The sequence below is a fragment of the Pyxicephalus adspersus genome, chromosome 1 (genome assembly GCF_032062135.1).
Source record: "Pyxicephalus adspersus chromosome 1, UCB_Pads_2.0, whole genome shotgun sequence".
NCBI lineage: Eukaryota > Metazoa > Chordata > Amphibia > Anura > Pyxicephalidae > Pyxicephalus > Pyxicephalus adspersus.
The window spans coordinates 97,947,510-97,960,050 of record NC_092858.1 but is presented as its reverse complement, the minus strand read 5'-3'; the positions used below and the strand labels follow the sequence as shown (position 1 = coordinate 97,960,050).

At 40.6% G+C, this 12,541-nt stretch overlaps 1 protein-coding gene across 1 annotated transcript; it reads left to right on the top strand.

Annotated features, from left to right (window-relative positions):
• Positions 1 to 927: 927 nt before the first annotated feature.
• On the top strand, positions 928 to 7,317 carry LOC140336787 (uncharacterized). The gene is made up of 6 exons (XM_072420144.1): positions 928 to 1,230; positions 2,605 to 2,732; positions 4,265 to 4,377; positions 4,501 to 4,703; positions 5,355 to 5,390; positions 5,521 to 7,317. Exons 1-6 carry the CDS (start codon positions 1,106 to 1,108, stop codon positions 6,350 to 6,352), a joined length of 1,437 nt encoding a protein of 478 aa, XP_072276245.1. The 5' UTR covers positions 928 to 1,105; the 3' UTR covers positions 6,353 to 7,317.
• The last annotated feature ends 5,224 nt before the right edge of the window (positions 7,318 to 12,541 follow it).

Sequence of the window (12,541 nt, the reverse complement as noted above, 5' to 3'; positions counted from 1 at the left end):
AATAATAATGACTCATCCTGGATAGTTTTTTTTAAAGTGTAACAAAAACTAAAAATGAAACCATTGTGGCATACTATATCCCTTCTGTAATATTGATCTGACCCCTCACAACTCTTATGATGCAAAAAAAACTCGTGTGCATATGCTATACCAATCAGGATGGCTGAAGATCCCAAACTGGGAAGAGGACATGAAGATATCAGTATAGGGGCAATTTACAGGTAGTCCCCCGGATACATAAGAGATAGGGACTGTAGGTTTGTTCGTAAGTGGAATGTGTATGTAAGTCAGAACAGGTGTCAGTCAGGTGTAGGCAGTGTGGTGTCAGTTACTGTATAAAATCCTCACTGTGAGTTAATCACAAAGCAAAAAAAAAAATCTTTACAGAGCCTGAACATTGATTAACTTCTGGAGCAAGCTGTGCTTAAATATGCGAAAAGAAACAACTGCCGAGTTTGTCTTGGTCATTAAAGAGTTCCAAGTGGCTGCAGAAAGAGCTCACCCCCCTAAGATCACTCACAACCTCAGCTGTGTTTAGGAAAAGATTTCTTCTGCAAATCATACAAACCGGCCCTCCCCCCTCCAGAACAAGCAGGGAAGCCCCGTTCGTATGTAGATGCCAATATGTCCATGTCCTTAACTTGGGGACTACCTGTATTTAGGTAAACAACTGTGGGTAAGTTTGTTTTGTTGCACAAGAGCCATAGCATGTCCCTTCTTCAATAAACACCCCTCCTACACACACAGGTTGCCCCCTTCCTATGCTAAATCCTTGTATCTCTGCACATGTTTCCATGCCCACATGCCAGGCAGACTACACTACAAGGACAATGGTCCTCACAGTCATGTGGTCAGTCCTCCTAGGGTCACATGACTCACACGTTTGTGCGCTCTCCGGAAGTTCCCAACACGCTCTGTGCGTTCCACATGTAGCGCTTCCGCTCTGGCGTCTCTTTCCGGTCTGGAGCCCGCGCTTGCCTTTGCAGCTGGAAGCCCGAGTGTGTGTTCGGGTGAGAAGGTTGCACGTTGGCCAGAACACGGATAGCAGTAACGAGGCTTCACCACCGAATTCTCTCCTAAAACTCAGCGCCAGCCTGACGATTTCATGTCGCGCTTATCGACCTTGCCGCGGGTCTATATCGGGCGCCTTAGCCATCGGGCCCGGGAGAGGGATGTGGAGCGTTTCTTCAAGGGCTTCGGCAAGATCGTGGAGGTGGATCTGAAGAACGGGTAAGTGTCGGCCGATGGGTGAGCTGTGTAGGTGTGATGGCCGCCCCGGGCTTTTCTACAAACAAAATAAGCGCGGTGATCTGGTGATAGACATGTACCCCCCCCCCGGCAATATTCTCCCCCATTCATTAATGCCCCCCCCCCCCTCTCCATTATTGTGTAATATTTGTGCAGGGATCACAATCTGCAGACAAGTCATTGCTTCAAACAAGGGGATTGGTACCTGTGGTAATGTTTGTGTAAGATAGTAAAACGTGTTAGCAGTGAGCGGCTCAGAGATTTATTTCTGTACATGATCTGTGATCACCTGGAATACCAGGGAGGGAAATCCGCACTCCCGGCTTCCAGCTGGGAATCTTAGGGATCCTCGGCTCAGAGACAACCCGGCATCATCATCTCTGATTTCTGTGCAAATCTCTCTTCACTACAGATAGCACTCAGAAAATCACAGCAATATTAACCCTTCCGTACTCACAACTAAACATACATTTGTTCTCTAGGGCTGACCTATAGCCAATAAAAACCCCACAATTATCTCCCTGGTGGGGTGAATAGATCCCCAGGGCACTGAACGACTGTTAGGTGTTAGGTTTACTGTGTTATGCTGAATGTATTCCCTGGTATGTAAGGTGCCTAGGCACCGCTGTGTGTGTGTATAGAATATATAGGGTTCTGCCTGACCCCTTTCAGCTGGACGCACTCCCCAGCCCTTCAGTAATCACCCGGTTGTTTGTGATTGGTTACTGAAGAGTTGGGTCACAATTCAGGGGCTGACACCCACCTACAGTTTCTTCCCACTCGGCTTTAAAAAAGTTCTGTGTTAAACTCTGAATATAAAGAGAGAGAACGAACATCTAAATCAACAAAACTATTTCAGCTTTCCAGTCCTTAGATGTAGTGATTGTAATATTTTAATAATTTAGAATAAAAACCTTTCCTGCAGATACATAATATGATGATTTCAGTGTCCTTATAACTTCTTATGCGCTGACAAAACAGGAAAATGTTGCTTTTTTAAACTGAGTATTCCCTGAATACACAATGAAACAGTGAGAAAGTCATGATTGATGTCTAGTCTGTGTGGAAGCCATGGCTTCCTCTGAAGTTATTGGGAGAAGTGAGGATATTCATAAAGATCATGGCAGTGTTTTTTGTAAGATTGCCAGGTCATCAAGATGTGCAAGCATTGGTGTCACTACAAAATTGTGCAGATGTGGGCTTCTGTACAACCACAACATAAAGATCTTGGTGAGCCAAGAGGAAATATGTTTATATTTCCCCAAATCTTCTACCCAGCTAGGATTTGAAGGCTGGTGTCTTTAATATACATCCTTAACATTACTTTTCTGCAGTGCTGATATATATTTTTTTCAGCTATGGCTTTGTGGAGTTTGAAGACATGCGAGATGCAGAAGATGCAGTTTATGAGATGAATGGAAGAGATCTATGTGGTGAGCGGGTCATCGTGGAACATGCACGTGCCCCAAGAAGAGAAGCACGCAGTAAGTTTAACATATGTACATATGTTTTCTCAGGGATTTAAAATCTGTTCTTCTCTATTGGATTATTAAAAATTGGTCTATTTGGACCTGACAGCTACACACCATGGCACTTAAACATGTAACAGTCTGGAGATCACTGAACAGATTTGTAGATTACATTGTTCCCTTGTTGGTCCAGAACAGATGGCCCATTTACTGACACAAGCTTACTGTGCTTCTGAAATGTTGCTGGTAATTCCTGCATATTCCATTTTACAACCAATGTCAGAACTGTGATGAATACTTTGAATATTTTCAAGCCATTTCATTTCTCTGAGAGCCTTACTGGACACTGTCACATTATTGGACTATACGTGCCAATGCATACTTTAAGTGACTGATGAAGGGGAAAAAACACACATAAATCTTCTGAAAATGAACTTTACACTTGCCTAGTCCAGTTTCTGTTTGTGTAATCTTCGTTTATTACTAAACTTTGCCACCCTAAGCCTTGTGTCCTGTAGTGAAGTATGGCTCAGCAGTCGCCCCCGCCATCGGACATTGCCAGAAGTGTGCCATATGTAAAAATCTTCAGGGCAAAACACATCTGCCATTTAGAGCGTTCCAGTAGTGTATGTTGAACCAGGAATGTCTAAATTATGGCAGAATCCTGTGTCCACAACATTAAGAAACTAGTCTAACATTATGCACCATATGATTTTCTGATCAGATCCAGACCTAAGGTGCTTTTGGGTATGTCCAGTGCTTCACCTCACTATTTCTCTTGATTGTATTGATGCTGAAAGCCAGACTGCTAATTGAGTATGCACAATATTTCCAAATCTAGTTAACATAAGTTTTATTTATGTTGATGTTTTCATATCCTTATGTTTGTACTAAATCATTATTGTTATGGTAGATCCCCTGTGCTTTTTAAAATGGCTCTGAATACTATAGGATACTATAGGAGTTTGTTATTCAGTGACTATTTTATTGAGTTGCAATGGGGTGATAATGCAAAAGCTAGTGTGAGACTGACAAGATGTCTGTCTCCAGGTATTTTTATTGTGCAGCCTGTCCCTTCCTCCTCCTCTCTCTTCTTCTTGTGAGATCCGAGGAGGAGCCGCTGGGGGGGCACATACGTGGGTGAGCGCGTTGGGTTTACCAGTCAGCGGGGGGCCCGAGGCAGCCGTCTGACGCAGGGCATGCAGAGGGAGCGTGGGTGGCTAAGGGCTCTCCATTGCTTCAAGGTAAGTGATAATTGGGGAGCATGGGTTTACTTGTAGATAAATTCGTAAGTTACTGTGTAGGAATTAGATCTGCAATAGTTATTGTATCTGTTGTGTAAATTGAATGTATAGTAGTTGGGATTGTGGGTGTTTTTTATTCTTTTCTGCTAGATGAGTGTGAGGTTGGGTATTTTAACCCTTGGAGTGTTTTGATAGTTCCCAGGAATTTACCCCCAAATCCAAGAATAAAATTTTGGCCCCAGGTAGCGTGCATCTCTGTGAACTATTGATTTATCCCTGACTTGACTGTGTTTCTGGATCCAGGTGGCTATGGGTACCGCAAAAGTGGCAGTGAGAAGTATGGACCTCCAGTTCGAACAATGTACCGGCTGAGGGTAGAGAACCTTTCCACCCGATGCAGTTGGCAAGATCTTAAGGTAGGAGCAATTTTTGACTCTTTTGACTTTGTTTTATTTTCTTTGCTTCCTCTAATTTTTTTATTGCCCATTGTTCTGGATATCTCAACTCATAAACATTTTTTTTTGCTCTGTATTCTGTAGGACTTCATGCGCAAAGCTGGTGAAGTCACCTATGCAGATGCCCATCAGCGTCGTCCCAACGAAGGAATCATCGAGTTCCGTACTTATTCCGACATGAGACGTGCGCTGGATGAACTGGATGGATCAGAAGTCAATGGGAGGAGAATACGTCTGGTGGAAGATAGGTCTGGATCCAGATACTCTTCCTCACGCAGTCGGTCCAGGTAGTTTACATTTAGATTTAATAGTGTGCTTTTCATTTATGCATGTACACTATTGATAAAATGTATTATTTTGCCATGGTATTTATGTTCATTTTCCTATTGCATGCATTTTGTCCTTTATTTTCACCTATTGATCCTATTAGTCCGAGAACTGTCCTATGGTAAAATATTCACTTATATTGTATGTATGGACTAGCATCTCCATAGGTTGGTCTTCTCATGTAGACTACGAGCGCCACCTTTCTTTTTCTCATCACCATAACATTGTTCCGTAATTTACTAAAGAAGACGTTGTTTTAAACTTCTGTTCAGGAAATACTAAAGGGCTTTCTTATTCACTGGTTAGTTCCCTTTAAATTAATCCCTTCATGATGCAGTGCAGCCTGATGATGATCACTTCTGCTCAGGGAGGGGTTAGTGTATACTACTAAGTCACATCATTTGCAAGGTATTGGAAACCAACATAATTATACATGTTTCGGTTAAGATTACCAGATTTACTGCGAGCAGGACCTTTCCGTCCTTATCCTGGTGGTAGAATAGCTAATTTTACCTTTTGAAAAAAATGTCTAAGCTTCAGCTTTAATGTAATAATTTTCATGTGTTTTTATAAATTTTCAGGTGTTAATGTTTTTCTGTCCATTATTTTAGGTCCCGCTCACGTAGGAGTAGCCCTTCTAGATCAAGGTTAGTGTTTTTATTTAAGAGATTTGTAATTTGTAAGTCATTTTTTTTCATTCTTAGAATGAGATTTTGTAAAATGTATTTTTCTCCCTATTTATTTAGTTTTTTTGTTTTGTTTTTGTTTTTCCTTTAGGTCTCGATCACGCAGTAGGAGCAGAAGGCGTAGTAGGAGAAGCAGGAGTTATAGCAAAGACAGCAGAGACAGCAGAAGTAAAGAAAAAAATGGAAGTAAGCAAAGGGATCACAGCAGCAGTAAGGAGAGGAGCCCAGATATGGAGCATAGTGAAAGGGACAGGAGCCACAGCAGAGACAGACGAGATAGTGAGGGAAGTCTGAGAAAGGATAGAGACAGAAGTGGCAGCAGACAAAGGAGGGATCGAAGCAGAAGCAGGAGTAGGAGTAAAGACAAAAAAGAGAAGAGTAGCAGACGAAGCAAGGACAGGAGAGATAGAAGTGGTAGTAGAGAGAGAAGTAGGAGCAAAGACCGAGATAGCCGAAAAAGGAGGGAGTCTTGTAGCTCAGAAAGGAGCCATAGCAACGAAAGTAGAAAGAATGGTAGACGATCAAGCCGTAGCGTCAGCAAAGATAGAGCTCGGAAGCGTAGCAGGGAAAGAAGTGTCAGTGAAGAGCCCTCCAAGAAAAGCAAGAGGGAAGAACTAGTGGCATTTACTACAGAATCTGATCAGGAACATGAAATTGAGGAAGGTGAGATTGACTACCCCAGGTCTGCTGTAGCTAATGTTCCTGCTCCATCATCTCCACCACAGTCGCCACCACAGTCACCACCACAATCTCCACCACGATCCCCCCCACGATCTCCACCACAATCTCCCCCACAATCACCCCTGCCTGCTGAACCTGTTGAACCTCTTACTACACAGGAAATAAATGAGGAAGAGGTGCCCTCAACAGTCAATTCCCCTTACAAACAGCAACCTTTGTCACCCTCCACCACAGAGGCTTGACTTTTTTTCATGACTTTCATTTTCTAGAATGAGCTTCTCTTGGCTCTGTTCGTGTTGAATATTTTATATTTATTTCATTTTTTTTAATTAATATATATCTCCTGGCCTGTTAGCACCCTACTCAATATGTTCTTTATTTCAGAGTGTAAAAGTGCTACAAACTAAAAGTTGTCTGGTCTTAAAGCAGTTATGCACAACTGAAGTGGTATCTTAGACTGGGGGAAAACTGTACTTATAAAACAAACAAGTGGTCGTTCCTATCCTCTAAAAAGGTTTGAGCCCGAACAGTCTGTCAGTCAGACCAAAGCATGCAGCAAATGAATATGTTTATCTTCAGATCTTTTGACTTTGTGCTGATGTTGAGGTAGTCATTCACACTACAGACTTATTTCTGAAGTATATTATAATTTCACTTTCTAATGTGTGGCTATCTTTACTAATGTCTAAGTCAGGTTCTCCTATGTAGAAATACCTAGACCCTTGTGACTGTAAGTTCAAGGCTGACAAATGCCAGTTTCCCTGGCAGTAAGTGCATGGGGCTGTGGAAATACAACCTGATTCAGAATTATATATGAATATAAGCAGTTTTCCCAATATTCTGAGTACAGCTTTCACTACTCCTAATATTGATATGAATAAAGGGCATAATGCTGGTTAAATAGGGGCTGGGATCATTTAAGTAAAGACAGGTTGTCTAAAAATCTCCATACGCTAACATTGTGTGCTCCTTTGCACCTTCATAATAATTTTTGTCCATTTAGAAGTGTTTGACAACGAATTGATCAAGAAGTGCTCAGGGGAAACCAGTTGTGTAAAATTGTTTATGATCTTTAGGATTTCTCTACTATGTACCTTTATCATACATATGATTTTTTTTTCCCACTTGTAACTTTCATTTTTAATGATAGTGATTGCTCTCCTGGATTTCATCATTCTATTTGAATAAAAAATATTTTTGCTTCAAACAGCATTAGGACAGTTATTTAGAAGTACTATAGAACAGGTTAAGAACGCCAAACTTCAATGTTTTATAAAGTAAAATGTGTGTTTATAGTGCTGCTAGGATTTTGATGTGGTTTATACTGCAGCTACAAATATGCATGTGAGTCTTGCTGATGTTCTAGTAATTAATTTAAAGAATAAATGTTGCACACGTTTCTACACATTTAGTGCAAATACCTGTTTCCTGCCAGTCCCCATTTTCTTTCTTCTGACAACACCAAACAAAGAAGCAGATGCGTGGATGTGTGGTCCGTTGTGTATCTCATTTTTCTGATCAGAGTTTTCAGGGCACAGCACACAGCTTGCTTGTAGTTGGGCGGACTGGCCTGCCATGTTCTGCCTGATTGAGAAGTACCTTTTGGCATTAGATTTTCTGCATTGCCATTCAAATATCATGGGTGGGTCAGAGTCAATTGGATGGAAAATGTTGGTATGAACAGATATAAATTATGTGTAAATGCCATTCACTACCTAAAAGTAAAAGAAAACTTACAATAAATTTCAGTGGGACAGTGTTGTTGGTCGCCCCTTTTTGCCAGTGGTCTATTTTGTACCAGTATTTTAATGGGCTGGATTAAAAAGCTATAGTTGTGCCATAGTTTACCCATGCCTATCATATATACAAAAAAACTCCCCCCTGGTGGTTCAATCACTCTAAATTGCCCAAGCTGGTCTTTAAATTGTTAAATAGCTAAATTGTTCCAAATTTGCACTAAATACACTGTTTGTCTTTCAAAAACATGAGCAAGGCCTACCACGGGAAGCCTGCTTTCAGTTTGCCTCCATATCTTTAGGATCTAACCACACAATTGGTAGGAATTTTACTTTTAAAGTGAAAGTAAACTCACTTGCCTTTAACTTTGCAGATCCTTTAATCCTTCCAGTTTCCTGGGTCGGATCCCACATTGTCCTAGTATCCTTTATCCTGGAGAGGAGGAAGCATCGGTCGCAGTTATCTTCCTTGCCCTTCTTCCTACATAACCCAATCTTGTGCCTGCGCAGTGCGAGATCAGGTTAAGTAGGAAGAAGGGCAAAGACATAGATGTGATGTTGATGGGAAAGAAGAGTGCCCATCTCACTGCGCATGCGTATGATCGGCATTTTTTTTTTTTTTTTTCTTTTTACATTCCATTGAAGAAAAAGCTGCTTCTGCGCATGCTTGCAAAAGGGGAGGAGCTTTGAAGAAAAAAAGTAATTTTTACCTATAAAAAAAATTTAAAAATAATTTTTGTCTAGATCTGCTTTAATGTCTGCCTCTCGCAAAAAGCAAGGCAAATGTTTAAGAATGCTTAAACAAATCAAAGTGTTAATAGATTTTGTTATCAATAAACAATGCAGAGTGAATGACCAGAAGAGAAATATTATTAAAATCATTAGTTGGTGTGACCACCTTTTACCGTCAAAACGATATCAATTCTGCTAGGTACATTTGCGCACAGTTTTTGATCTTGGCAGGTAGGTTGTTCCAAACATCCTGCAGAACTAACCACAAATCTTTGGTGTAGGCCTACTTAAATCCTTCTTGCTTTATGTAATCCTAGACACATATGATGATAGTGAGATCAGGACTCTTTGTTCTTTACACTGAAGATAGTTCTTAATGAACTTGGCTATATATTTGAGGTTATTAACCCTGCTGCAGAAAAATTTGGAGCCAATCAGACTCCCTCTTGATGGTGTTGCATAATAGATAAGTATTTGCATTTTCTTGTACAGGTGAATCTCAATAAATTAGAATATCATTAAGGAAGTTAATTTATTTCAAACAGAAATGTTGGCCTACTGAAAAATATATATTTAAGCACTCAATACTTGGCCGGGACTCTTTTCACATGAATTATTCCATCAATGCAATGTGGCAGCCTATGGCACTTCAGAGATGTTTTGGAAACCCAGGATGCTTTGATAGCAGCCTTTAGCTCTTCTGCATTTTTGGGGTCTGGTGTCTTATCTTACTCTTGACAATACCCCATAGATTCGCTTATTGGGTTTTGGTTGGGATTTTACTGGCCAATCAAGCACAGTGATACCAAAAGTCTGGTATTATTAAACAGTGTTTATATAGCACCAACATATTAGGCAGCGCTGTACATTAAATGAAAGACAGACAATGATACAAGAGGAGGTAAGGAACCTGCCCAGAAGAGTTTACAGAGTATTGGTACTTTTGGCAGTGTGGGGACATGCCAAGTCCTGCTGAAAAATATAATCATCATCTGCATAAAGCTTGTTAGGAGAGGGAACCATCAAGTGCTCAGAAATTTACTTGTGGGCGGCTGTGCTGTCTTTGTACTTGATTAAATCCAGCGGACTAACACCAGTAGATTAAATGGCTCCCCAAATCATCACTGGCTGTGGAAATTTCACACTGGACCTCAAGCAGCTTGGATTCTGTGCCTGTCCACTCTTCCTCCAGACTCTGGGACCTTGATTTCCAAATTAAATGCAAAATTTACTTTCATCTGAAAAGAGAACTTTAGACCACTGGGCAACAGTCCAGTCTGTTTTCCCCTTAGCCCAGGTAAGAGGCTTTTGACATGGTCCTGGAAGTGGTATGACACAAGGACTGAGACAATTGTAGCCCTTGTTCCGGATACCGTCTGTGTGTGGTGACTCTTGAAGGCTTACCCTTTTTGTGGAGGGTGTCAGTGACTGTCTTCTGGACAACTGTCAAGTCAGCAGTCTGACGCATGGTCTGGTCATGATTGTGTGCCCTCTTGATACAGGTCATTTTGAACCAAAGATCATTTAAAGGCTCCGGACACCTTTGCAGGTGTTTTCGGTTAATTAGATGAGTGCTATGAGACACCATGAGTACTATATTGAACTTTTTTTTTTAATTTTCTAAAATACTGAATTTTAGGTTTTCATTACCTGTAGTCTATAATCTGCAAAAAGAAAAGAATTAAACACTTGAAATATATCACTCTATGTAATGATTTTATTTAAAATAAGAGTTTTACTTTTTGAATTGAATTAATAAAATAAATTAAATTCTCAATGATATTCTAATTTATTAACCTCCCTGAGAGTCTAATTATGTCAGTATTTTTATACCCAAAGCGGTACATTGTTTTGCATGGAAATTTGTTGTTTAAAAATTTATACCTGTAATTATTAGGAATAGCTCCCGAGTATGATAAAGTTTGAAACACAAATCATAAATTATAATATAATAAATAGTTATAAATATAACATTTATTAAAATAATTTAACAACAATTAATAATAATGAATAAATTAAAAAAAATAAATAAAACATTTTATCATAAATGTTATCAAAAACACTGAAATTTGTCCCAACAAGAGTGCAATATTATTAATAAATTAATTATCCAGTAGACATCATGATAAGTTTTAAAACATGGTACTGCACAAATTCCAACGCCACAATCAGGATAGTAGAACCTGGTCTTCCGTCCACTGTCATCCCTCTTTGAGTAACAAACCATGCACATCCTTGTAGGTGCTGCCTTTTCCTTAGTTGGCGGGATGTAGTCTGTGAAGTGACGACCAGTCAGGTGTTCCGGGTTGACAGCAGCAATAGCACGCTGTTCAAGTCTATTCATGGCCATTGATGGTGTTTGGTGGTTCTTGACAATAGATTCAGAAACTTTCTAAATGAAGTCTGAAAAATGATTCACAGGCCTGTCACTCTTTTGCTTGTAGAGAATGTAGGCATTCCATAAACTTTTGCTGTTTCCTCATTGCTGGGTAGAATATCATGCCCATTCTACCATGTCATGCTCATGTCAAAAAATGCTTGGTCAGCACTGTCGACACCTCCTATAGTGTTATTGTAGTCAATCACCACTTGTGGTTTCATGACTTCTATCCCACCTTTTGTGCGTACCATAACAGTGGAGGCACTATGGACTGTACTCATTAGGCGCACATCTTTTTTGTCACCCCTTCGCAGGGCCATCATTTTGCCTTCCTGCCAGGCAACCACAGAAGATCTGTACTTATGCATGACTGTAGCTAAGAATGGAGTGGCAAGTAATTTATTGGTAGACCAATACCACTTCTTCAGGGGTTTGCCCACCACTCTCTGAAGTATCACCAAAGCCCAAAAATAGCCAAATGTCATCTTTGGTCACTGGTTCCCACTTTCTGCCTCTTGCAAACCTCAAGTGTGGAGCAGCTAATTGTTGTGCAGCGTACCTGTTTGTCTCAGCAACTATTTTTCAATAACCTCATTGGTCAGTAACAATTGCAGGTATGCCAAGTGGTCGTCACTTTTCAGCATCAGTTTTCACACCAGGTGCCCCAGTAAATGGGAATCTTGGGGGCGCTGCCTGAGCCGCATCAAGGTCAACAGAGCATCAAGTGCACACATTACTGACCTCAATTTCAGATTCGTCGCTGAGTTCACTGTTGCTGTCTGATGACAAGTTTCCTGGTGAATCACTATTGCTTGATTCCACAAGTGACTCCAAATCTTTATAACTTCTTTCTAGTTGTTCAAAAACAGCTTTTATGCTGGCGAGACGCCTTTTGGATGCCATGGATGTGGTCATGTCTCCAGTAAGCAGTCAGGGACATTCAAGGTCAAAAACAAGTGCTCAAATTATGAAATCAGAAAATGATGGGAAAAGGTCAGGAAAAGTTCAACAAAGGTCAGATCAGGGTCAGGGCTAATAGTGGACAAACTGTAAATTAGGGCACTGGACAAAGCTATTTTATGCACGAATAGATGTTATTTTACATTTATTTTTTATTGTATTTCACTGTAATCAAACATCTGAAAGCAGATTACAATGTAATCTGCTTTTAACCCCCCTAGCGGTAATCCCAAGTGTGACTTGGGGTGGATTTTACTTGCAAAAAGCAGCAATCCCGAGTCACACTAGGGGTCGCTTTAAACCAAAAAAAAAACGCCTTGTTCTGTCGCTGTCCCCCGGTGTCCTGCTGGTCCCCACAGGTCCTGGGGAAACGTCTTCCTCCTCCGATCTCCAGCTGCAAAGTGAAAGACAAGATATACGAGGTTTCCCGGTGACGTCGGTACATGCGTCGGTGTTGGCGGGAAATTCAAATAATTTTGTATTAGATTCAATACAAAATAGCTGTTGTGAGTCCAATACAAAGAAATTGTATGTATCTATACCCTGTTTCCCCGATGATAAGACACTGTCTTATTTTTTTTTTGAAGGCCAAAATATACTCTAGGGCTTATTTTCAGGGGGAT

What these genes read in the sequence shown, in the direction of transcription:
- LOC140336787 (XM_072420144.1), top strand. Translation starts at nt 1,106, where the DNA reads ATGTCGCGCTTATCGACCTTGCCGCGGGTCTATATCGGGCGCCTTAGC. An exon ending in CCCAAGAAGAGAAGCACGCA is followed by an intron (nt 2,733 to 4,264) that starts GTAAGTTTAACA and finishes TTCTGGATCCAG; the next exon opens with GTGGCTATGGGTACCGCAAA. An exon ending in AGTAGCCCTTCTAGATCAAG is followed by an intron (nt 5,391 to 5,520) that starts GTTAGTGTTTTT and finishes TTTTTCCTTTAG; the next exon opens with GTCTCGATCACGCAGTAGGA.